At 47.3% G+C, this 26,819-nt stretch overlaps 1 protein-coding gene across 1 annotated transcript; it reads right to left on the bottom strand.

Moving 5' to 3' along the window:
* Window positions 1-557: 557 nt before the first annotated feature.
* IFNLR1 (interferon lambda receptor 1) lies at window positions 558-23,808 on the bottom strand. The gene is made up of 7 exons (XM_029230063.1): window positions 23,751-23,808; window positions 19,972-20,095; window positions 11,784-11,968; window positions 7,280-7,422; window positions 5,400-5,559; window positions 4,965-5,098; window positions 558-3,972 (listed from the first exon to the last, which is right to left on the bottom strand). Exons 1-7 carry the CDS (start codon window positions 23,806-23,808, stop codon window positions 3,232-3,234), a joined length of 1,545 nt encoding a protein of 514 aa, XP_029085896.1. The 3' UTR covers window positions 558-3,231.
* Between the last annotated feature and the right edge of the window lie 3,011 nt (window positions 23,809-26,819).

Genomic DNA, 26,819 nt, shown 5'->3' with positions numbered 1-26,819 from the left:
GGGAGACCCTCCCCAGTAGAGATCAACTGGAATGAGTTTGGATTGCAAGGCTGCCACATAGGATTTTCTGTATCCTTCCATGGACCATTGTTGCAATAGGGTGAGCTGCCAGGTAGTAGGTACACCTCTGGCTTCGTTGTAGCACCCTTCTCATGTACTCAGCTTGATGGATTCCAACTGCAAGTACCTGCAGCTCCCAGGGAGGGAGTGGCTCTCTACACAGGACTGATGGGAGTTGGTGGATAAGCCTCCCAGCTCCTGTCCCTGGCAGGGGAACAAATCTGGAGGGTCCAACACTGAACTCCCAAAGCTCCCTAGGAGGACTGAACCCTAGTTGCCCAGAGCCATGACCTGTTTGATTATGCATCTGGACTGGCTGCCTCCCCTCCCTCTCTTCCCACTCCCCTATTGATGCTTTCTGGAATCACTGCACTGCTTTATACCCCACAATCCTCGCCTCTGGGTCTGCTGCTGGGCACCCAACCCAAGACCCTGTAGTCTTAACGGCGAGAAGAGTGGTGAGGAAACTTTGAGAAATGAGAGCACACGCTTTTCCATTCAATTTTGCCCTTTTCTCTAAAAATAGAGCTCTTTATTTAAAACAGTTTAGGGTAGGCCCCAACAAACATTAGGAAATTATCTAAATATGACATAAACATAAAATAAAATTAGAAATAACTGCAAATATCTTAGAACAATATATAATCTCCTCACTATCCTAAAGAATGGGAATGTTGCTTTCACGCAGGCATCACCCGCTCTGCCCCTGACATCTTTCATGCGTGGCCCTGGAGTTTCCACTATGCAGTTCCTGCCTGCTGGGGACATGAAAGGGCTTTGTAAACAGTTCAGTGCTGAGCACACCTGACAAATGATAATATTGAATAGCATGCTCTTTCCTAAAGCTGCCCAGTTTTTTGTTTATGACTTAATGACCATAAAGGAGCTGGAGTTTAGAATTAATAGAAAGCTCAGCGTCTGTCAGAAATTAAACTTTAAAAAAATGCTTAAAAAACACACAAGTTTTCAGAACAGAGATAAAGGGGTTCCTTCACACAATCCTAAGACAATAGTGAGGATAGCTTTTAGTTATTTGGAATTTACTTCCACGAAGCAGCTCGGCTGGTTCCAGAAAGGACACTGGGCTTGGTCTGGGTATTCTCCTAGGAACTGGCCGTGAGCCACAGCCTTCCCCAGCTCCATGGTTCCAGTTTGTTCTTCCTCTTCTGTGCTCAATCATGGATGTAGACAAGCCTCATTGCAGGGAAACCCCTGCAGAAATGCATGTATGTGTGTGAGTCCCAGCAGTGGTGAAGGCCTCCTGCCAGCCTCGTGCCCCTTGGAAACCCTTGCCGAGACCTCAGTACTGTTTACATGGCCAAGGGGACGGGGGTTGGCCCAGCTGGCCAGAGACCGACAATGTCACCCTCAGAGACGTACACAGTAAGTCAACATTTTAGCTTCCTTGTTTGAAACAAAAGACAGGTGTTCAATTTAAAAAGGGGTTTGCTAACGTTTTCTTTAGCAGTTGAAACTCCTAAGCACAATCTTACGTGGAGGGCCACTGGAGAAAATCAGGGCCCAGGGAGGCTGCTCTGGTTGCACTGCAGGGATCCTACAGCCCACGGCTCCCCCTGAGATTGAGACGCCTCCTGTGAAGCCCAAGGCCTTTTGGGAACACAGTTTGAGAACCCCTGGACCAGATGCCCTCGAGCTGCTTTTCCAGATCTTCCATTAATGTTCTACCCTTGCGTTGGCTTCAAACCAACACAGCCAAAAACAAAAAACAAAAAACAAAAAAAAACACAACAACACAGCCCCGCGGATAAAATGCTTATGAAGACGCTTTTGACACAAATGGAGGAACTTAAGTCCTGGCAGGTGAAATGGCAGAGCCAAGGATTGTTCTGATTCCTGTGGTCCCTGCAGGGCCACAAAACTGACAAAACCTTGGTCTAACGGGTGAAGACTCAGCTCTGCTCATCCATATACTGGTGGGTGTAGGTTAATAAAGCGGTTGTTTGAGAACATCCATCACTACCCTCAGGTAAGGACAGTCACCTGTTTCCAGAAGACAATGGTTTCTCAAAACTGGAAGAGGAAATGGGACGTCTTTACAACCACAATGGTCACCTAAAGGGTCTGAAGTGCTAAGTTGGGGATCACGGGCCCAGGGGTCCGACTCCCTGCTGGGTTGCTACCCCACCACCAATTAATCAGACCCCCTAGAAGGTGGGCCATTTGGTATTTTCTTTGCTGGGAAAAGGGAGAGGGACCCTTGGATGGGCTCCAGCTTCTGAGAACTGTTTCCTGACCAGGAGGCAGGGGTCAGCAAGGGCAGGAGGCAGGAGAAAGACTAAAGGTGGGAACTCCAGTCACTCTGAGTTTAGGGTCACAGGTGGGAGATGCCCAGCGGTCCCCTCAGAGCCTGGGTGGATGGAGAATCCTACCAGCCAGCACGTGGTGAGTGCCAATGGTGTGGCAGGCATCACACGTCTCTGTCGGAACCCTCACCGTGCCCCAGGTGGTAGCTGTAGAAAGGAGACTCGGGTACAGAGAAGGAAGGTATCTCCCCTAAGGCCACACAACTGGGAAATGGCAGAGCTGGGATTTGGACCCAGGCCTCTTTGATAATGGAAACTGTGCAATGCCTGACTCAGAGACTGGGATTTGAAGGACCATGCCTTTCCTCTTCCTCTCCAACACCCTCAGCCAACTGGACTTTTCTTCACTGGGGCCCACCCTAGGGGACTCATAAATCAGGATGCCGAGCCTCGGGGAGGAGGGAGCCCAGCGGGTGCTGGAGAGAGGCGTTGAGTCCTGCTACACTTGGTGTGCCTCCAGATTTCTTCCCTCCCCAAATCCAGATGGGCCCTTGTGCTGTCAGCCTTCAATGTCCCCTGTGACCTGACCTCGCCTGTTTCATGTTGTGCAGGGATGATTTTTCCAACTGACCTGTCACCCCAGGGACAGTGGGGTGGTCTGACACCCAATCAACCTCTGACCTCCGCCCATCCCTGTCTCCACCCCTCTTGGCTCTCGGCCCAAAGCTCGCAGGTCATAGGACGGGGTGGCTTCTGACTGCTCAACCTGGCGGACACCTCTAGCCGGGTTCCCTGAGGTGCCGTAAGAACCCGCGGCTGCCCCAGCGATGATGCTCCCAGGATTTCAAGTCTCGGTGGCATGCTGGGTCCCCAGAAATCTCAGTAGCACCAGACTGGGAGGGACAGCTCACCTGGCCAAGTAGTGCCCCAGTGTCCTACCTCTGACCTCGATCCTCTGGAGGCTCTTAGCCCCGCAGCTGCCGTCACTGCTGTCCTCACTTTCTGATTCCCCCCCACCCTCTTCTTCTTCCTCGGGGCTGCTGTCCCAGCAGAAGGTCAGTGTCTGAAGAGAAACTGGGGGCTCCCTGGGAATCAGCCCTGGTGACGGTAAGCCCCAGCTGACCCAGGAGGACGGGTTGTCTTCTGGGGGCTCTTCCAGGGAACTCGAGTCCTCGGAGAATTCGGGTGGTGGGAGAGGCTTCTGGAGCTCCTTCCCACCCGGTCCTCGGCCTGGCCTCTTCTTGGCCAAGTAGCCAGATGATCCAGCCTCGTCCCAGGGGGAGGAGCCCGCAGTGCTGGCCCAGCTTCCGTCTGAAGAATCGCAAGCAGAGGAGCCTTCGACCCGGACCAGAGGAGTCCCAGGCCCTCCTGCCTCAGCATGCCCCGGGCTCTGGTGTTCCTGCCCCAGGAAGGGGGGTGGTTCAGTGTAGGGCTGGAAGCTGACACCATCGTCCGTGCTCTCCTCGTCACCCTTCTCCTCCTCATCACTGTCCTCTGATCCTGCCTGGACGGTGGCTGGGGCCCTGACTCCAGGGGTCAGCCTGACCCTTCTGGTCCGTTCCTTTTGGGGACAGAGGATCAAGACATGCAGGCACTCTGGGCCACTGGGTTGAAAGGTTGCCCCAGGGTGTCTGTGTCCAGAGAGGTCCTGATTGGGGGAAGGGGGAGAAGAACAGAAAATTCAGCCTTTCTGGAAGAGTGACTGTTCTAATTTGGGTTCCCCTGGAAATAGACTCGAGACAAGGATTCAAATGTAAGTAGTTTCTTTGGGAAGTGATCCCAGGAAGTGTCAGCAAGGCCTAGCAGCTCATAGCGGGGTGTTATCAGGCAAGTTACCCCGAGGGCAGCTGGAACTTAGCCCTGCCGGGGACACAGGCCTCACCATCGGGTGAGGCATGGAGGGGTGGTGGCGGTGTGAATTCTCTGGTACATGCAGCTGGTGATGTGCACGGGCAGAGTGGACACCAGAGGCCAGAGAAAGCCTCCAGGTTTCAGGTGCCAGCTGCAGGAGGTCGAGCTGGTAACTTACCACATAATGGGAAGGCAGAGGGATAGGGCAAGGTACAGACCCATCTAACACAGAGGTTGTCCTTCAGTTAGTGGGAATTCCCTGCAGGTCCCATATCCAGGAACGTTGAAACACTCCCGTGTGGCAGGGACTCTCAGAATCCATCCTCAAAGCCCCCACCGGACCTGAGTGCCCACTGAGCCTCATCTACCACAGCCTCACTTTCCAGGCCTTCATCTGAACAAGTCTGACCTCTCCAGGCTTCCCCTGTCCCAGCTGGCCCCAGGTTCTAAGCAAGTGAGCTGGCAGACCGGTGGGGAAATTCCAGCGTCTGCCTGGGCAAGACTGACCCTCGGTTAGATTGTGAATGAAGTGCTGGGACCCTTTTAAGATGTCCCCTTTAGGTGCCACCCTCCCGCCTCCCCTCTGGGCATCTCTCCTGAAGCATATTTGCTATTTTAATTTGGTGCCAAAGGAATGAATTACTAATGGTGAAAATTTAGACAGGAAGATAGATGTTTCGCAGTCTGGGCCATCTTGATTTTCTAGCTGAACTATCTCTAAGTCTAGCTCCACTTCCTTGCTCTTCGACAACCCTCCCTCTCTGTCGCACACCCCCAGATTTGCCATACCAGGGCCTGTGGCATCTTTGCCTGATGAAACCAGGGGTTCCCCCTGAAGCTCTTCCAGATCACAGGCCCCGTGGCAACGACCAACAGCAGTGGCAGCAGAAGGGGTAGCAGTACCAGGAGTGCCCAGTTGGATCCTAGGAAGAAAAACATAATAACAACTAGAGAAGCAGGGGCTCCTGTCTATCAACGGCATCTGTGCTGGGGGCTTCACGTACATTATCCTATTTAATCCTCATCAGAGTAAACCCATCCTACAGGTGTGGAAAGCAAGGTTCAGAGAGGTTATGTAAGCTGCCCAAAGATAAAGTGAGTGCGGTGGAGCTGGGATTTTAATCGAGGTGAGTCTGTCTCTAGACTTGTGCTCTTAACCACCATATTATGAAGATCCTAACGCCCAGGGGAAAAGTCCCCACTTCTGTACCACTTTGCACACACCTGGGGCCTCCAGGAAGAAGCAGGTGGGCTCAGAGAACTTGCTGTATTTAGGGGAGCCAAAGGTGTATATAGTTCTGGCGCTGAGGCAGTGGTGTCCACTGGTGTCTGGTTGGAGAGAAATCTGGACTGGCTGGCCATGGGGAGTGGCTGGAAAACTGGCCTGTTTGGAGAGAGAAGCAGAGGCGGGTGGACCTGCTGAGGGGCACTGGCTCCATGCAGCCAGGACAGGGTGGGGTTGGCAGGACACAGCTGTGACTCCTACAGCTTTTCTTGCATTAAGGCTTAAGCCTCAGGGAGCACGTCCCAACACTCTCTGGTTTCTCTTCCATGGAGTTTCGAGGTAGAGATGGTCTGGGTTCAAAAGCAGCCCTGCCACTCAGGGTCACTCCCATGCACACCCCACCAGGGCCCACAGGCCCTCACTTTCAGGGACAGATGCCTTAGGCTTCCTGCCCTCAGGGCGTGTCAATCGATTAGGGCGGGGGCGGTGGTCACTCAGCCATTACAGACACAGAAAACTCTAGGGCTGCCTGTCTAACACAGTAGCCACTGGCCACAGGTGGCGCTTGAGCATTTGAAGTGTGGCTGGTACCAACCGAGATGTGCTCTAAGTGTAAAATACACACTGGCTTTCACGAAAAAAGAACATAAAACATCTCAGTAATTTTTATATTAACTACATGTCGAGAAGATAACATTCTATTGGATGAAATAAAACCTACTATGAAAATAAATTCACTTGTTTCTTTTTACTTAATTTAATGTGGAACACTTAAATGACACGATGTGGCTTGCATTATGTTTCTACTGGACAGTGCTGGTTGAGAATATCTGTGAGGTTCTTGAAGGTGAGGACCACATCGGATGAAGATCTACCAATGTATCTCTGGGATCCAGAGTGTGCAGGAGGTTAGCAGTGTGAGCGTTGGTTCAGTAAAAGACAGAATGGACAAGAATGGGGGTCTGTAGACTGCAGCCCCATCATTTTTTTTTTTTTGTGGTACGTGGGCGTCTCACCGCCGCGGCCTCTCCCGTCACGGAGCACAGGCTCCGGACGCGCAGGCTCAGCAGCCACGGCTCACGGGCCCAGCCACTCCACGGCATGTGGGATCTTCCCGGACCGGGGCACGAACCCGTGTCGCCTGCATCGGCAGGCGGACTCCCAACCACTGTGCCACCAGGGAAACCCCCATCTTTTGTTTTAAATAGAGTTTTCCTGGAACACAGCTATGCCTGTTCATGTACCTATTTACTTATGGCTCCTTTTGTGTTACAGATGGAGTTGAATAGATGTGACAGACGATAAGGCCTGCAAAGCCAAAAGTATTTACTATCTGGCCAATTACAGAAAAAGTTTGCCAACCCCTGCCATAAATAAATATATACAGACATTCGCACACGCATACACAGAAACAAGTCTGAAATTGGATATACACCACATAGTTATTTGCGATCATCTCTGTGTACTTTTGGTTTTCTTCCTAGAATTTATCTGTATTTTCTAGGTTTTTTTTTCTAATGAATCTGGTGGCTTAACAAGTAGGCTAAGTAGGTTCTTGGAGCCTGTCATACTTCAGTCAGATTAAAAAAAAAAAAAGGTTTCATAATTAAAAAAAAAATTAGGTAGAAAACTGCTGTTTATTACCTGTAATGTGCCGGGGAAGGATGTCCTGAACTTGGCCTCTTAGGGGGAGGGGGGCAGAGGTGGGCCACAGGCCCCTCACACTGTGCAGAGTCAAGGGGTGACTGCCAGGAGTGAGGGGTATGCAGGGAAGGCTTCCTGGAGGAGGCTTTCAGGGCTTGGAGGGTGAAGAGCACTGGGGTTTGGTGGGAGAATGAGGAAGGGGACCCAGCCTGGGGGCATGAAAGGGGTTTCTCACCTCATTCCCGGTCCCCTCCTTCCAGAAATACACCTCATAGCTCAGATCTGGTTGGGGCATGCAGTGGGGCAGCTGGTATGTGGCACTGACACTCAGGATCTCGTCTGTCCGGGTGAATACCAGGATAGGTGGGGCTGGCTCCACTGGCAGAAACAGAACAGGACCCATCAGGACCTTCTGGGGGTCACAGGGCATCCATCCCCCAGCCTCCAGGTAGGCCTGTTCCTCACCCAGCCCAGAGACAGTTAACCTTCCTTTACTCATGTCATCCCTTCCACTTGGGTGCCCTTCACATGTCACTGGTCTGTCAGCATCCTGTTCATTTGTATTAGTTTTTGCTGCTGCCATAACATATTACCATGAGCTTAGTGGCTTAAATCAACACAGATTTATTATCTCTCAGTTCTGTAGGTCAGAGTCTGGGTGGGCTTGATGGGGTCCTCAACTCTGGGTGGAAATCAAGATGTCAGCTGGCCTGGGCTCTTATCTGGAATTTTGGGGGAGAATTCACTTCCATGCTCATTCATGCTGTCAGCAGAATTCAGTTCCTTGTGGTTGTGAGGCTGAGGTTTATTTCTATGCTGTTGTTAGCTGGGACCCTCTCTCAGCTCCTGAGGGCACCTGCATTTTTTTTTTTTTTAAAATTTTGGCCACGCTGCACAGCATGTGGGATCTTAGTTCCCTGACCAGGGATTGAACCCAAACCCCCTGCAGTTGAAGCACGGAGTCTTTATTGGACTGCCAGGGAAGTCCTGGCACCTGCATTTCTAATCACGTTGGCCCTTCATCTTCAAAGCAGAAACACCATGTTGAATCCTTCTCACACCTCAACTCTCTCTGATTTTCCCTTCTTCTACACCTCTTCTGCCTCCAGCTGGAGAAAGTTCTCTGCTTTTAAGGGTTCATGGGATTAGATTGAGCCCATTTGGATAATCCAAGATAATCTCACTACTTTAACACCCATAAACTTAATTAAAATCCCTTTTGCCATGTAATAGTAACATCTAACATATTCAGAAGTTCAGGGATTAGAGCATGAATATCTTTGGGGGAGTCATTCTGTCTATCATGGTCCTCCCCCTGACTCCTTGAAAATCATGTCCCTCTCCAGTGCAACATACATTCTCCCCAACCCAAGGTACCCCAGGGTCTCATCCCCTTAAAGCATCAACTCAAGTTCTAAAATCTCATCATCTAAAGTATCTAAATCAGGTTCAGGTGAGACTTTGGGTACAATCCATTCAGTACAACTCCTGGGACACAATTCCTGTCTATTTGTGGACCAGTGAAAATAAAGTACAAGTTATCTGCTCCCGATATAAGGTGGTGGGATAGGCGCTGGATAATAGTTATAGACATTTTGGTTCAAACAGGGAGAAATAGGAGGTAAAAAGGAGTCACTGGGCTGAAGCAGTTTTGAAATCCAGCTACACAAACTGTACTAGGTTTTAAGGCTTGGGAACTACTTCTCCTTGGCTTTCAGCACTGCTCTCTGGGCTCTTGGTTCCACCCTCTGAATCATCCTTCCTTTTCATGAAAGGTAGCAGGTATTTGCAGCTAAGTAGTTTTACCAGTCTGCTTCCTTCCAGTAGAAATTGGGGGACCAGTAGCCTTCTTTCTTTTCTTGTCCTCTCTGTCCCTTTCCGTTCAAGCTGGCAGTGTTTCTGCTGATATAAAATTCTCAAGAATTTTATGGGTCTCCTGTGGATGTCATGGGGACCCACTCCATTAGACAGAAGTCAGTTCCACAAATCTTTCTGAGATAAGCCCTTCTCTATTTTTGGCTTTAGCGGAGCTGGCTGAGGGATAACACTTCAGCTTTCTAGAGGCCCTTTGATTTGACTGAGGGGAGCTGAACTGTGTGTCATACCCTTAAATCTTTTCAAAGAGCCTTTTTCTTGACTAAACACTTTGATTTTTCTGAGGTTTTAGTAAATGATTGCACAACCACACACTTTGCTGTTTCTCTATGTTACACTCTTGGAAGCAATTTCTTAACTTTAGTATCTTTTGCCATCTGTATAGGTTAAGAATTTCCCAAATCTTCAAGTCCTGGTCCGTTTTTGTTTATGCTCTTTCCTCAATTTCTCTCTCTCCTCCTTGCATTTTGCTATGATTACCAAGAATAAACCAGGTCATGCCTTCAACACATTTATCAAATCTCCTTGATAAATGTCCAGATTCATCATTTACAAGTTCTGCTTTCCACATACCGACAGGACACAATTTTGCTAATCTTTTTGCCAGTATATAAGAGGCATTCCCCCTTCCTGAAATTTTCAATAACATATTCCTCACTTCCTTCTGTGAGGCAGTGCTTTTAGTATCCATACTTCTACTAACAGTCTGTTCGTGATGATTTAAGAATTCTTGAAGGAGATTTAGATTTTCTCTATGATGCTCCTCGCTTGCTTCTGAGCTCTCACTGGCAGAGTCTTTAATGTCCATTTCTAATGACAGTCTGTTCAAGGTCATCTAGGTTTGACTGATGGTTTGAAGATGGTGGGGGCAGTGAGTTGAAATAAAGTGACAAGAGAAAATTAATACACCATTGTTCAAGATCCAGCTGAAATGCCACTTTTTCCATGCAGCCCTCCCTGAGTACCAGCCAGCAGGAGCTCTGGCCACACTGGTCATCCCTGTCCTGTGTTTGTGCTCAGGGAAAATGTGTGGCTTCCACAAGGTGCCACTACTTATGTGTTCAGGAAATATCCACGGGACACTGATATGTATTAAGCCCTGGGCAGGGAGCTGAGGGGAGTGGGGAGATGAGGCCTCCATAAATCTTGACCTCAAGGAGTTGGAAGAAATTAGGGGGAAATGAAATGAACTACCAAATTAGGGGGAAATGAAATAAACTACCAAAACTCAAGAGAGAAAGTGACCAGGGTCACCACAGCTGAGGGCAGAAATAGGAGGGAAGGGTCACTCAAGCTTGAGGTGTGCTGCAGGAGAATCAGAATATTATTCAGGGAGGAAGAGGCAAAAAAAAAAATAGCCTCCTTTCTGCATCTTTCCCTCTATTGTTCTAATTCTTATTCCTATTCATCCAGCCTCTGCAGTGGTTCATCCATCATTCTTCTAGCCAGACAGCCTTTCTGCCTGCCTTCCCATCTTTCTTTTCCTTTCTATCCATCCATCCATCCTTCCCAACTATGCTTCTTTTCTTTCCCATCCACGCATCCTTCTCAACCATCCTTCCTTCTTCCTAAGCATCCTGTCTTCCTTTCCAATTGACATTTCTTCCTTCCTATCCACCCTGTCTTCCTGTTCATTTATACTTTCTTCCTTCCTTGTATCTAGCCAATCAGCCTACTTTTCTACTCCTCCATCCTTCCTATCCATCCATTCTTTTCTTCCCATACATCTTTCCTTCCTGTTTTTCCTTTCTCCTTTGCCTCTCCTTCCCTTTTACCCTTCCTTCCCTTCCCAGGCAGCCAGCCTTCCTTCTGTACTCTCTACCCACTGATCCATCTGTCTGCCTTTCGTTCCTATCCTCCACTTCTCCATCCATACTGGCTCCTTCATGGTAAGCATTTGCCCATCCATCTAGCCTCCTCCTTCCCACTCATCCGTCACTTCTTCCCCATCCTCTCCACACTTCTTTTCTTCTTACCCATCCATCCTTTTCCTCCCTTCGTCCATCCAACCAGCCAGCTTCCTCCCATCCAAATCATCTCTTCTTCCTTCTCTGCCATTTTCTCCTGCCATCCTTCATTAAATCCCTTCCTCATCCCCCTTCAAGCCCTATTTTGTCCTCAAACATTTTGAGAAGCCTGGGTGGTAAGTTACAGATCTCAGCTCCATGAGGCTATTGTCTGAGTATTTATCCTCCCCTCCTTACTCCTGACCTGATCGAGCACCTTGTCCCAGATCAGAAAGAACCATTTCACATCCCGTGTCCATCACTTACTAGCTGGCAAGTTCCTTAACTTCTGTGAGTCTTGCTTTATTTATTTTTAAAAAATGGGGTGATGAAAATGAACCCCACAGGTCTGTTATGAGGATTAGAAATAAAATACATTGGGGGAAAAAAGCACTCGCCTCACTCAATGTTAACACTGGTGATTTATGAAGGCTGTAAACATGGGGAATGTTTTCCTCTCTATTTTCATCTCCTTTCCCCCCCCCTAAATTTCTACCGTGTACAGAAATTACTATTGCAACCAGAATGTTTAAAAATCGTTTCTTGAAGAGAGAGATTGAACATTAAAAAAGTAGGAATAAATATATAAAGTGCCTTGTGTAGTTCATGACCAAGGTTGTGCTCAAAAGAAGATCATGAACCTCATTAGTAGGAGGTACAAACTGAATTGCTGGGGCTGGTGAACTCCCCTAACTCCCTGCCACGAAGTCAGGCTACTTGGACATGGGCCAGGGCCCGTGGCAGGTGGCCCCAGAGAGCTGCCCACTGCTTTGGGGAAGGGGGAAACAGATGGCCAGGATAGCAGTGCCTCTGAGCCAGGCTCCTGAGCAGACGGCCTCCCACAGGTCCTTCACTTACCTTCAAAAAAGTAATCCATGGACTTGGACTCCACCCAGGGTGACCTGGCTCTGGGAGAAACCGCTCGCACACGCCCCTTGAACTTATTGCACAGGTCTTGTTTCTCCAGGCACATCAGAGAGCACTGTAGCTCTTTGGTTCCTGCACACTTTTTTACTCTCCGCCACTGTTTGGGGGTTGCAGAGCTGAGGGAGGTGACAGGAGGGTGTGGGTCATGGATTCAGCCTCTTGGGGGTGAGAAAACTTAGAGAACATGTGATCACTCGTCCCTCCATCCCACCTGATCATCCATCCATCCATCTGTCCAGCCAGCCAGCCATCGGCTGAGACAGAATGACAAGAGTCCAGTCAAGAGCTTGGGCTCTGGAATGATAGACAACGGGGGGAACCCTGGCTCTGCCCCTCACTAGCTCTGGGACCTTAACGCAGGTCACTGTCCCTAAGCCTCAGTGTCCCCATCTGTCATGGCTCCCCCACAGGGTCGTCGTGCTAGTAACCATTTTCCCCACGTTTATTCATTCAGGCATTTATGGACCCCCTGCCGTGTACCAGGCCCGGTGCCAGGCGCTATGTGGATGTCAGAGTGGAACACACAGGTCCATGACTACGACCTCCTGAGAACACTGAGGTCCAAAGGAGGGACCTGCGTGCTGGGCATTATTCTTGGGCAATCGGCAATTCATGACAGATAGGTCCTGCCCTCAGGAACTTACACTCTGGAGGGAGGGGATGAGAGACCATCACATCAACAAGATAAATCCAGGAGCTGGTAAATGCAGTGGGCATAGGGTAGTGCGGGGGTGACTGCTCTCTGAAGGCGGCTCAGGAAAGGCCAGGAAGACAGTGCTGAAGCTGAGGCCGGGATGCTGAGAAGGGAGCCAAGAGAAGGCCTGGGGGAAGGAAACGCAAAAGCAAAAGCCTTGCGATGGGAAGGGACGTGATCTGTCCAGACAAAAACAAGGCCAGGGTGGCCAAAGCCCAGTGGACAAGGCCGGGAGAGGGTGGACAGACTGGACGTGAGGGTGGAGGGGGGTGGGCAGAGCAGGCAGGGTCTTGCCATCTTGGCAAGGGGTTTGGATTTTATTCCAAGTGTCAGAGGAAGCTATCAGAAGGTTCTGAAGAGAGGAACTGAGGTCATCTAATTTATGTTTTTAAAATATCACCCTGATAAACTAGCTAGGAGGCTGCAGCAGTGGTCCAAGAGAGCATGGTGGGTGAGATGGCAAGAAAAGGTTGGATGTAGGATGCATTTTGGAGGTAAAGCTGATGAGACTTGCTCATGGATTTGATGTGGAATGTGAGGGAAAGGAGAATTGAGGACTCTTCCTGGGTTTGGAGACTGAGCAACAGGTGACCAGAAAAGGCTGAGATACAGGTAGGCAAAGAGAACAGATCTGGGGGAAGAATTCCCCTGTTTTGTTTTTTGGTGAAGTTATACTAGGTAAACATCAACGAAAAAAGGAACTGGTGTAGGCATATTAATATGAGACAAAATAGAAACTTCAAAGTCCAAAGCGTTAGTAAAGGTGAAAAGAACCACTACACAGTAGTGAACGATTCCACTTACCAGGAAGATATACAAATTCTAACTTATATGTGCCTATTAAATAGCTTCAAACTATATTCAGCAAAAATAGATAAAACTACAGGAAGAAAAAGAAAATCCACAATTACGATGGGAAAATTTTAATATATCTCACTCAGTAATCAACAGCTGAATAAAGAAAAATTATTAGTACATATGTTAAAAAAATGAACAACATAATTATCAAAGTTCGTCTAATGAACATATACAGAACAAACAAGAAACTGGTTGAGCCACATACAAACCCTAAACAAAATATTATCAAAAATATTAACAAAAATAAAGCAACTCTCAAATTTCAAAGAATAGGTATCTCTCAAACTATTTCCTCTGACTGCAAATAATCCAGTTAAAAATCATTAACAAAAAGAGAACTAAAGGAAGTTTGAATATTTTAAAATGTTTTAAAATGACTCATGGATCAAATATTTGCAAATGATGCAACCAACAAGGGATTAATTTCCAAAATATACAAACAGCTTATACAACTCAATCAAAAAGACAAACGACACAATCAAAAATGGGCAGAAGACCAAAATAGACATTTCTCCAAAGAAGACATACAGATGGTCAACAGGCACATGAAAAGATGCTCAACATCTCTAATTATCGAGAGATGCAAATCAAAACTACAACAAGGTATCATCTCACACCAGTCAGAATGGCCATCATCAAAAAGTCTACAAATAATAAATGCTGGAGAGGGTGTGGAGAAAAGGGGACCCTCCTATACTGTTGGCAGGAATGTAAATTGGTGCAGCCACTATGGAGAACAGTATGGAGGTTCCTTAAAAAACTAAAAATAGAGTTCCATATGATCCAGTAATCCCACTCCTGGGCATATATCTGAAAAAGACCAAAACTCTAATTTGAAAAGATACATGCACCCCAGTGTTCATAGCAGCACTACTGACAATAGCCAAGACATGGAAGCAACCTAATGTCCATCAACAGATGAATGGATAAAGAAGATGTGGTATGTATGTATGTATGTGTGTGTATACATATATACGGGAATACTACTCAGCCATAAAAAAGAATGAAATGATGCCATCTGCAGCAACATGGATGGACCTAGAGATCATCATACTAAGTGAAGTAAGTCAGACAAAGACAAATATCATATGATATCATTTATATGTGGAATCTTAAAAAAATGATACAAACTTATTTACAAAACAGAAATAGACTCACAGGCACAGAAAATAAATTTATGGTTACCAAAGGGGAAAGGGGACTGGGGAGGGATAAATTAGGAGTCTAGGATTAATATATACATACTACCATATACAAAATAGATAAACAGTAAGGTCCTACTGTATAGCATAGAGAACTATATTCAATATCTTGCAATAACCTATAATGGAAAAGAATCTGAAAAGGAATATATATATATATGTATATATAACTGAACCACTGTGCTGTACACTTGAAACTAACACATCATTGTAAATCAACTATACTTCAAACAAAAAGACAGGAGACTCAAAAATCACACATTGGAAAATAAAATAAAATGACTCATGGATCAAAGAAAGAATTATGATGGAAGTTAGTAAATCTCTAAAACTGAATGATCAAAAATATAACACAAATAAAAATTTATGAGATGTAGTTAAGCATATAGCTTTAAATATTTATAACAGAAAATAAGGAAGGATAGAAATTAATAAGCTAAGCGATCAACTGAATGAGTCAGAAAACGCATGCTAAAAACATATCTAAGAACAGACTGAAACTGTAAACTACTACTTCAAAATGGATTATAAAAGACATTTTAAAATGATATAAGACATGGAAGAACAACACAAAACAGAATCAGAGAAACTCAGAAAGGAGATAACAGAACACAGGAGTCAGATAAGAAACAGTAACAACCACATTTCATAAACGAAGAATAAATTAGAAGAACAATAAGAGCAAATTAATACAGCAGATAATGCCTTAAAAGAAACAGAAAGTGAAAAGAGAGAAAGTTTCAAAAAATAAAAGAGAACTGGGGGCTTCCCTGGTGGCACAGTGGTTGAGAGTCCGCCTGCCGATGCAGGGGACATGGGTTCGTGCCCCGGTCCAGGAAGATCCCACATGCCGTGGAGCGGCTAGGCCCGTGAGCCATGGCCGCTGAGCCTGCGCATCCGGAGCCTGTGCTCTGCAATGGGAGAGGCCACAACAGTGAGAGGCCCACATACCGCAAATAAATAAATAAATAAAAATAAAAGAGAACTGAAATGTAAATGCTAAAGTTTGAAAACTTCTAGAAGAAAGCACAGAAGAGGATCTTCGTGATCTTGAGTCAAGCAAACATTTCTTAGGACACCGGGAGGAAAGAAACCTGATGTGTTAGTCTGCCAGGGCTGCGGTGACAAAATGCCAGGCTTGGGGGCTTAAACCACAGAAATGTCTCTCTCACAGTTCTGGAGGCTGGAAGTCCAAGATCAAGGTGTGTGCAGGTTTGCTCTCTCCTGAGGCCTCTCTCAGGAGATGGTCATCTTCTGTGTCCTCACCTGGCCTTTTCTCTGTGTGTGAGCAGCCCTGCTGTCCCTCTTCTCATAAAGGCACTAGTTCTATTGGATTAGGGCCTCACCCTTAGGACCACATTTAATCTTAATTACCTCTTTAAAGGCCCCATCTCCAAATACAGTCACATGGGTGTTAGGGCTTTAACATATGAGTGACTAAGGGGGGGGAACACAATTCAGTCCATAACAGGGAATTATGAATTAAGCCGCTATGAAAGTTCGTATACAAGTCTTTGTTTGGACATATGTTTTCATGTCTCATGGATAAAGATCTAGGAGTAGAATCTGGGAAACTCGGTAACTGAATGTGTAACTTTACAAGAAACCGTCAAGCTGTTTTCCAAAGTGATTGTACCACTGTATTTCCCATCAACAATATACAGTCAGTGTCCACAGGGGATTGGTTCTAGGCCCCCTGGGAGATACAGAAACCTGTGGATGTTAAGGTCCCTTATATAAAATGGTCTCGTATGTGCATATAATGTATGCACATCCTCCCATGTACTTGAAATCATCTCTAGATTACTTATGAGACTTAATACAATGTAAATGATATGTAAATACAATGCAAATGCTATGTAAATAGCTGCCAGTGTATGGCAAATTCAAGTTTAGCTTTTGGCACTTTACGGATTTATTTTTCTTTCTGGATCTTTTTTTTTTTTTTTTTTTTTTGCAGTACGCGGGCCTCTCACTGTTGTGGCCTCTCCCGTTGCGGAGCACAGGCTCCGGACGCGCAGGCCCAGCGGCCATGGCTCACGGGCCCAGCTGCTCTGCGGCACGTGGGATCTTCCCGGACTGGGGCACGAACCTGTGTCCCCTGCATCGGCAGGCGGACTCTCAACCACTGCGCCACCAGGGAAGCCCCTGGATTTTTTTAAAAAATATTTTTGATCCATGGTTGGTTGAATCTGTGGCTGCAAAACCCCAGAATATGGAGGGCCATCTCCATGAGAGTTACTCCACATGTTTGTCTATGCTTAGTATCTTCAGACCTTTTAACTTTAACCATTCTAGTGAGTGTGAAGTAGTATTTCCTTGTAGCTTTAATTTGTACTTTCCTAATGACTAATGATGTTGAACATCTTTTCATGTGCTTATTGGCCATTTATATATCTTCTTTTGTGAAGTGATTATTCAAATATTTGGGGGGTGATTTGTCTTCTTATTTTTGAGATGTAGGAGTTCTTTATTTTGGATATAAGTTCTTTGTCAGTGTTTATACTATGAATATATTTTTCTCAGTGGCTGGCTTTTTCATTTTCTTTGGGCTTTTTTTTTTCTTTTAAAGAACAAAATTTTAAATTTGGTGAAATCCAGCTTATCAGCATTATTGACTAAATTGTGCACACACATCCCCCACCCAATTCATATGTTGAAGCCCTAACACCCATGTGACTGTATTTGGAGATGGGGCCTTTAAAGATGTAATTAAGATTAAATGTGGTCCTAAGGGTGAGGCCCTTATCCAATAGGACTAGTGCCTTTATGAGAAGAAGAAGGGACACCAGGGCTGTTCTCCCACAGAGAAAAGGCCAGGTGAGGACACAGAAGATGACCATCTCCTGAGAGAGGCCTCAGGAGAGAGCAAACCTACTGACACCTTGATCTTGGACTTCCAGCCTTCAGAACTGTGAGAGAAAAACTTCTCTTGTTTAAGCCCCCAGTCTGTGATATTTTGTTATGGCAGCCCTAGTAAATGAACACAGATTTTGGTACCATAAGTGAGGTGCTAATGTAACCAATATCTAAAATTGTGTTAGTAGCTTTGCAGCTGGGTAACAGAGGCTGAAAGAGTTTTGAGGTTCATGTGAGAAAAAGCCTAAATTGCCTTGAAAAGACTGTTCGTCAGGATATAGATGTTAAAGGTGATTCTGGGGCCATCCCAGTTGGAAAGGAGGAATGTCTTACTGGAAACTGGAAGAAAATTGATCCTTGTTATAAAGTGGCAAAGAACTTGACTGAATTACGTCCTAGTGTTTTATGGAAAATTAGAAGTGGAAAGTGATGAACTTGGACACTTAGCTGAGGAGATTTCTAAGCAAAGTGTTGAAGATGTGACCTGGTTTCTCCTTACTGCTTATAGTAAAATGAGAGAGGAGAGAGAGAGATAGAAGGAATTGTTAAGCAAAAAGGAACCAGAAATTGAAGATTTGGAAAATTCTCAGCCTATGCATATTGCAAAAAATGAGAAAGCGTGTTCCGGAGAGAACACCAAGGTTGTGGCTGGAAAATCATTTGATAAGGAGATCGTGGGTGCAACTCACGGATTTAAGCAGCCACCTCAGTAGAAGCCAGGGATAGAGATGGGATTATTACGTGTATCACCCTAATTCTGTTCACTGAAAATATCTCAGAGCAATAGTTCAGTAGTGATCAGACAGCTACACAGACTGTGTTCTTTAAAACCATTTCTTACCAAATGGAGACGTGGCTGATTTCAGGTTTTAGGTCAGGAATTGTGCAAATGAGTCTGGAACATCTTTTCGCAACAGATAGCAATAAAGATATCATGAATTACTAGGGTCAGATTCAAAGGACTCAGGAGCCGCCTGAAGAGACATTCATGGACTAAAGATGAGACCATTCAAGCTCCAGTGAGTAGAAAAATTGCAATGAATCGAAACCATCACTATGTTTAACTACTTGAGTTCGTAATGATAATAAAAAAACAAGTCAATCACCTTTGGGACATGATAGGGAACCAGTTCGTTATCTTGAAAACTGGTAAATTAAAGGAAAACAATTCAAGCATTTATTCTGTCTTGCCTACACGAATAGTACCACTGAATATCAAACACTACATGAGAGGAAGCATCTCTTTATAAAATTAATTCCAGCTAATAAATGAAAAAATACCATTAGAATGTCATGGTTTTGGAATCCTCGCAGGTGTTTCAAAAGCGTAAAAGGAAAGGAAAATATCATACAGGTCCAGAGGTTAGGCTTTCAATTCTTTCATCAATTTATCCCACCTCCGCTATGCCCAGCTGTGTGGCTTTGAGCAAAATACACTCTCAGTACTTCAGTTACCTCCACTGTAGAGCAGAGTCACTGAATCCTTCCTCGTAGGGCGGTGTGAGATTAAATACATTTCATGTATGGACACAGTGCAGACACAGAGCAAACACACAGGCCATGTTAGGTATTGGTATTTTCTGCCTCCTGATACAGTTCTATACCATTCTTTCTTTTTAAAGCTCTCTCACAGTCTGTCCTTTCCCAAGCCAGGCCCCCATCACTCACATCTGGATGCTACAGATGGAGGGACTGTAATAGAACAGGAAGAGCACAAGCTTTGGGGTCAGACAGACTTGGGTTTTTCTTCTGGTTCCATCACTGGCTTCCTTGGGCAGGTCACAGCACCTGAGTTGTTTCCTCGCCTCTAGAACAGGGGAAACGCAGGGTCTGCCTGGTGATACTGGGAGGAAGAAGGGAAATGCTCATGCAAGGCTCCTAGCACTCAGCCTGGCACAGGGTGGGTCCTGAGTAGGTGGCAGTTCCTTCTCCTTTCTGCTTCCTCCTTCTCACCAATTCTAGATTAATCCTCCTGAGTGTCCGCTTTCATTAGCTTACTCTCTTACTAAAGAACTTCAGATGATTTCCATCTATGTGCAAAGATGGCAAAAAGCTTTCATTTGCAAACTCCTCTGCCTCAGCAGTGGCTGCCTGGGCTGCCAAGTTGAGAAGGACTCCAAGGCTCCGTGCAGGCTCCGTGGGGAAAAGGGTAATCATCTAGCGATGCCTAACACGGCTCTGCAAGAGATACACCTGCCTCCCTTATCTGCTGGAATGCCAAGCACCTCATCCAGGCCCTCAAGAATTCCCTCACTGGGTCCTCACAGCTCCATCCAAGCTCTGCTCTGACTTTTCTCAAAGACCAGCCCCCACCCCCGGCAGGTCTTTCACCTGGGCGCTGTTCTCCATTAAGCATCATCCCCACCTCCAGAGCTTTATCAAACGCCCTCCCCCAATACCTGCTGCAGGCCGTCACCCGTGGACACAGAGAACCAAGCCCCTCCAGCCCCTGCCCGCCTCCTCGGTCTCCCCCTATCATCCCACCAGCCCGGAGGCGCCCCTCCACCTTTGATAGGCCACAAAATAGGTCATGTTCTGGGGGTTGCCAGGTCCTGGGAGCCACGTCAGGTACACACTGAAGTCCCAGGAGAGCAGCGTCACGTTCTGGGGAGGGGCCAGAAGGGGCCTCCCTGTGGTGGAGAAAGAGGCCATGAAGTCTGGAGCCATTCCGAGCAGTGCGGGCGGGCAGTCGGGTGCTCACCAAGTTTAAGAACCAGGAGTTATCTGGGGTGGCTTAAGTATAGGGGATGTGATGTAGGCTGGGAACCTGGGGTGTGGGATTCCAGTCACAGCCATGCCACCGACTGGCTGTACTGCAGCCCCTTCCCCTCCTTAGACCTCAGCAGTCCATCTGTGACGTGATGGGAAGCCCACCCTGGCGCCTGAGGGTTCCGGCAAAACAGCGCAGCACAGGACCATCTAATAGAGTCCTGGACTCCAGGAGGGAACGGCCCTGAGGGTCTCAAGGAGCAGAGGCTCTGTCTTGTTCTCAGCCATGTCCCCAGAACCTGCCCGCAATGGTCCCTGGCACATAGTAGGTGCACAATAAAAATCTGTTGAGTGAATGAATGAATACTGTGATGACTTGGATTATTCCTAAGGTCTCCTAACTGGTCTCCCTGCTTCCAACCTTGTGCCCACAATCCATTCTCCATATAGCAGCAAGGGTTAAAATGAAAGTCACATCACGTCACTCTTTTGTTTTAAACCTCCAGTGGCTTCTGTTTCATTCAAGGTAAAATCCAAAGTCTTTACAATCACCCACAAGACCCTACCCTATCCAACCCATGACTCCCCTTGCTGGCTCCTCTCCAGCCATTCTGGCCCTTTCCTGTTCCTAGAGCATGCCGGGCACACTCCCACCTCTAGGCCTTTTCACGAGCTGTTCCCTCCGCCTAGACTGTTCTCCCCACGGCTGTCCATCTGGCTCACTCCTCTGCTTCCTTCCCATCTTTACTCAGATGTCATTGTCTCAGTGATTCTTTCCCTGACCACCTCTCACTGGCCCCTACTTCCCTCCTTGGCACCTCCTCCCTGCTAACCCTCATCTTCTGAAATATGCATCTGATCACACAGCTGCCCAGTTTCTGCCCTTCCCTTGTCCTCAGAATAAAGTCTATGCTCCTTATCAGGATACGTGAAGCCCTGCCCAGCTTGGCCTGGCTGGGCCATCTCGTTGACCTCTTCCTGACAGCTCACCTATATACGTCACCAGGCTGCAGCCAGTCTTCCTTCTCGCCCTTCTCAAACCACCTCATTCTTCTGTGTGTCTTTGAACCCAGGTGTCTTTGACAGCGTGGTATTCACCATCGAATCTTTTAAAGACTTGATTCAAACGTCACTTCCTGACATCTTTCAGAAGCGGTGGTGGTGCCGTGGATGATAATAGCAGCTAATGTGCGCTGTGCCCTAACTACGTGCCAGGCACCACGCAAAGCACGTTACCTGCACGTCCTCCTTCAATCCGCCCCACATCCCTAGGAGGTAGTTACTAGTTAGGATCATCACATTACAGATGAGGAAACTGAGGCCCCCTCAGCTAATAAGTTGTAGAAACAGAATTCAAATCCAGGCCTAGCCACCCCCAAAGTCTGAGTTTTTTGGGGTTTTTTTTTAACATCTTTATTGGAGTATAATTGCTTTACAATGGTGTGTTAGTTTCTGCTTTATAACAAAGTGAATCAGCTCTACATATACCTATATCCCCATATCTCCTCCCTCTTGCGTCTCCCTCCCACCCCCTAGGTGGACACAAAGCACCGACCTGATCTCCCTGTGCTATGCGGCTGCTTCCCACCAGCTATCTATTTTACATTTGGTAGTGTATATATTCCATGCCACTCTCTCACTTTGTCCCAGCTTACCCTTCCCCCTCCCCATGTCCTCAAGTCCATTCTCTACGTCTGCAAAGTCTGAGTTCTTGATCACACTTCCTCCCCTGGGTTCTCATGGGGCCTGTTCAGCCTTATTCTTCCAACATCTATGGATCATTATTGGTCAAAGACATCTATTGATCACTGCGTGCCAGAGGGTTCAGAGAGGACTACAGCTCCACTCCTGCCCTTTAGGAGCTCATGGTCCCATGGAGAAGGCAGTGCCTTGAAGTGTCACATGGGTCATGATGGAAATCCATACAGGTTATAGAACGGCCTCAGGGAGGGAGGGCCCTTTCTGCTGGTGGCGCTCAGCTCGGCTCCACACCCCTGGCCTTTCAGACCACCCCACCCCGTGTCCTCTAGCTGGAACTGCGTCACCAGGGTGCCAATGCTGACATTGCCCCAGCTTCTGGACTTCCTAGCAGGTGGCTGGCATGAGGCCAAAATCCGTCCACAATCGTCTTATTTGAGGACAGGCCTCAATTCTGAGCTTGGCCACAGTGGAGAAATAGCAGCTAGAGTAGTTACCTCCTAATGAGCCTTCGAAGGGCGCTGGGCATCGGTGTGAAACTTTATACACAAAACCTCATTCAATCCTCAGGACAAACCACCCTGTGGGGTAGGTGTCATTCCCTTCCACGGAAGGCACTAGGCTCGGATACAGATGGTGAGTAATTTGCCTGAGACTACACAGCCAGTACGTGTGCGGGCCAGGATTAGAACCTGGATCCCGCTGCGCTTCACCCTAAACCTTCACACCATAGTTTGTGTCGTGTACACTAAATATTCCTCGGGTGTAAGGATAGCTAGGTCTAGACAGCAAAACTACTGAGTTTGATGGTGAAAAAGGGGTACAGAGGACCCCCTCCTCTCCTCCCTGCACAGGGACACTGTCCCTCATCGGCTGCGGTAACACTGCTGCAAAGGCTCCAGGGGCTGGAGCATCCCTGAGCGGACCGGCGTGGGTGGACCGCCCTGTGCCAGCCGCCCATCCCATGGCCAGAGCTGGCCATGCTCACTGCAGCTTGTCTTCTCTGTTCTGTGTGTCTCACCAATGCCTTCCTTCTTGGGTAATTCCCCTTAATTGCTCTGAGCCTCAGTTTCCCCCTCTGAAACGGGAGGAAATAATACCTATCTTCTAGGACAGTTGGGTTGTGATGCTAAACTAGAATAATGTGGTGCCCAAGAAGTGGCTCAGACAAATGCTGGCTTTTAACCTTAGTATTAGATGATGTCCAAGGGCCCTTCTAGCTCTTAAATTATTAGTCTAAGACTAGGGACATATCCTGGGGGCATTTTTGTGTCCTTCTCCCTGGATTGGTTGGGGTTTGGTGGTTGGTTCCTATCCCAAGGTATTTTGTACCCTGCCACCTTATTTACCAGTGAGAGCTCAGAAAAAAGGTGGCTTGTTAGAATGACAGCACAGCACGGGCTAAGCTGGCACTCCTTCCCCTCAGGCCTGGGTGGAACTTCTGACACCCCGAGTCGGGAGGAAGGGGAGGGCACCCCTGGCGACAGCAGGGCACTTCTGCTTAATTTCCCCTACTAGTCAGGGTCTGTGATATTAATGCAGCGGATAGGGCTTTTGGGAAACCTTAAAAACCACTTTATAAACACATGCAGCTGACTTTTGAACGGCCACTATCTTATTTTCTGTTCGTCTGAGGCTGAACTGGCATTAGGAAGCCGGATCAGTTCCTTCCCGGAAGGGAATTTCAAAGACCCGGGTCTGTTTAGTCCTCGGAAAAAGAAAACTGGTGCTGGGTGAGCTCTGCTAATTCGCACGGGTTGCGGCGCACAGACTGATGCCCAAGGCACTCCCTCCCCGGAGCTCTGGGTCGGAAGGTGGGTGCGGACCGGATGGGGCACCCCGCGGCCCCACGCCCACCCCGCGGCCCCGTGCCCTTACCTGAAGTGGACTGCAGCAGGCACAGGAGCAACGAGGCCCACCGCGGGGCCCCGGTCATGCCGGTCTTCTGTGGCCCAGGGTGGGACCAGGTCCCTCCTCCAGGCCCACCCAAGGCAGGTGACGCGACTGGCAGCCAATGGGAGGCCGGGCCGCGGGCCCGCCCCTTCGGGGCCAGGACTGGGAAGCTCCCGGGGCTTCCCTTGCGGCCGCCGGGCTCAAACCCTCCGGTAGCTCCCAGGGCATCTACTTCATTTTGTTCTGCCCGATCCCGGGGGTGGGAGGTGAGGGGGTATCAGTAAATCCGTGTATGGAGCGAGGGGAGAAGAGGAAAACTGTTTATTATTAATAATCACAGTTAGGAATTCCAATACGAGACTTTTAACAGGACAGACGAGTTCAGGGCCAGTTTAAGAACGTAGTCTCAGGCACTATTGGCTGTATCCGAGAACGTTCTAAGTGCCAGGTTCTAAGCCAAGCACTTTCCCATATTATCTACTTTAACCCCCGCGAGAATCTGGTGGGTCTGTCGTGTTATTCTCTACATCCTTCACGCAGGGAGTGACAACCTCCAGAGCTTCACGGACTTGCTCCTGGGAAAGCTGGTCCCTCTGGTGCCAAAGCCTGTGGTGTGTTTGTTACCAGTCGCCTGAACAGTAATCGCTTTCAAATAGTGGAACCAGCCGCCCCACAGAATAGTCTACAGCCATTAAAAACGATGTTGCCAAGGCATATGTAGTGACTCAGGGATGTTTATAATAAGTACACTTAGCAGCAGAAAAGCAAGTGCCGAGATATGGGCCCATTAAAGAAATGTGTGCCTATAGGTATGGATAGTTTTGGAAGGATATACATCAATATGTCAGTGGTTGTTATCTCTCAGGGATGAGGGTATTTTAAAAAGGGTTTCTTCTTTTTGTTCATGTTTAATTTCTAAATTTAAGTAAGTAATCCTAAACTACATTAGTCAAGTTAGTTTCTAATTAATATGTCTTGCTTTTCCAATAAGAAAAGTCACTTTATTCTAAAAAGCATCATAGCTCTTCTTTATTAAATATGTTCTTTTCTGCTCTTCCACAACTCTCAAAGGAGGTATTGCTTCCTCTTTTCAGATGAGGAAACTGACATTCTGAGACCCCAGAGAGCTCATGCAGCTGCTGGATTCTGGATTCAGACCCAGGCCCGTCTGACTCCATGGCCACACTGCCTCTGGGTAACTGCTCTGTTCATTCTCTGGGTCTCAGTGACGGGCCTGGTGACCGTTGGTCAGTTGTGACCCAGCCCGGCTATTAATATCTTTTTTAACAGATGAAACTCTGAGAGGTAACATTGCTTGCTCAAGGTCACACAGCTAATTAGTGACAGGGCTGGGATTTGGACCTCAGTCTGGCTGTCCTCAAAGCCTGTGGGTATAAAACTTCTGCTACTCAGCCTTCTGATGGTTAAGGGCAGACAAAAATAAAATGTCCCAGTCTTGATCACTTCCTGATTTGCAAAGATCATAGCATTAAACTCTCACCAGTGCTGCAGTGCTAGCTTCCTCTTTGGTGGAAGCAGTGGTGCTGGTAAATGTTTAATGCCTGGGTCTTGTGGGGCAGGGGGAGGCCCTGCTTGGTAGCATTTGCCAGTTTCTGTGGTATAGATATCTCCACCAAGGTCAATTTCAATTTGAGGCCCTAAACACAAAGTTGGGAAGAAGTGCACACAATGGGCTCTCCTGAGTCTACAGGAGCCTGCTTCAACACAACACAGAGTGGAAGAACCAGACCTGAGCTCTTCCATGTTTAGAACAAACCACATCCCAAGCCCTAAGTGGCACATGGGGCTCGTATTGAAGTCTCTGGTCCATAGCGTGAGACTCATAATCTCTTAGGTGGCAGTCAAAGGTTTTTACAACGGGGCCTCCACCTACCTTTTGAACCTCCCTCCAGTTCTCTGTGCTGCACCCACACAGAGAGTCCTCCTGGAGTCTCTCTCTGTCTCACTCTCGCTCTCTGTCTCACTCTCGTTCTTTTTCTCTCTCTCTCTCTCTCATCTTTCAAACACTGTTTCCGGGATTCCCTTCCCAGGCTTATCTTTCCCCTAGTCTTCTAGACTTTTAGCCAACTCCTATTCTTGCTTCCTGTCTCAGCTCATGAGTCACTTTCTCAGGGAACCTTCCTTAACCCCTGACACTGGTTTGTTCCCAATCCCTATATATGTCTCCTTTGGCAGTACTTAATCACCATTTCATAGAAATCATTTTTCTGCCTTTAATATCTCTCCTCCTGGATATATCCTCAAGGCCTGGCACATAGTAGGTATTCAATGACGAGTGAGTAATAGACTTTTAATGTCTGGGGCTTAGTCAACACATTTCCAGATGCCCAAGACAACTCAGCCCCACTCCTGGCTCTTAGCTGGCACATGGTAATCACTCTGTAAATATTTACTAAGCTGAACTTGGCATATGACTGATAATTGAAAGACATCAGTATCTCTTCTGAAAGTATGACTTCACAGTCATACCTCCCTCCATAGATGGGATTTTACAATCACACCTCTTCCATTGACCCCGAGAAAAATGTGTAAAACCACATTACTGTATGATGAGTTACAGCTTCCCTCTTTCCTTCCTGGGCCAGCAAAGGGTCCAGGAATGTTGGATCAGTGGACATTGGAAAAGGTAGGTGAGGAGGAAAAAGCTAAGAGCCGACTGGGGCTTAGGTGTTTGGAGAAGAAGGAAGCAAGTTTAGTAGACAGCTACCATGACTATGAGATGAAGAGAGAGATGGAGAAAATAGAGTTTAAAACTTTTTGTTCTGTGTTAGGACTGGAATATGTTTTGGCATTTTTTTTTTTTCAAGAGACTAAAGATTTTAAATGGGTTGAAACTACTGTTGTTTTGACTGCTGTTTTCCTTGCTCTTGTTTTAATGCGATGCTGTCGTGGGTTGGGGGGAGGCAGGCCTCAAAACGAGAACAGGAAAGCCCATTTTTATATGGTAGTATTACTGAAGACTTTATCCGTGGTAGGGACAAAAACCCCAAAATGGCTTAAGCCAAAAAGGAATTCTGCAGGCTCACCAGATTG

This window comes from Monodon monoceros, unplaced genomic scaffold (genome assembly GCF_005190385.1).
Source record: "Monodon monoceros isolate NGI ecotype Baffin Bay Population unplaced genomic scaffold, NGI_Narwhal_1 Super_Scaffold_18, whole genome shotgun sequence".
NCBI classification, from domain to species: domain Eukaryota; kingdom Metazoa; phylum Chordata; class Mammalia; order Artiodactyla; family Monodontidae; genus Monodon; species Monodon monoceros.
The sequence above is the reverse complement of the archived record's forward strand: the minus strand, read 5'-3'. Positions and strand labels throughout refer to the sequence as shown.

What these genes read in the sequence shown, in the direction of transcription:
- IFNLR1 (XM_029230063.1), bottom strand. Translation starts at nt 23,808, where the DNA reads ATGACCGGGGCCCCGCGGTGGGCCTCGTTGCTCCTGTGCCTGCTGCAG. An exon ending in CATGGATTACTTTTTTGAAG is followed by an intron (nt 7,423 to 11,783) that starts GTAAGTGAAGGA and finishes TGTTTCTGCCAG; the next exon opens with TGGAGCCAGCCCCACCTATC. An exon ending in CTTCTTCCTGGAGGCCCCAG is followed by an intron (nt 5,099 to 5,399) that starts GTGTGTGCAAAG and finishes TTTTCTTCCTAG; the next exon opens with GATCCAACTGGGCACTCCTG.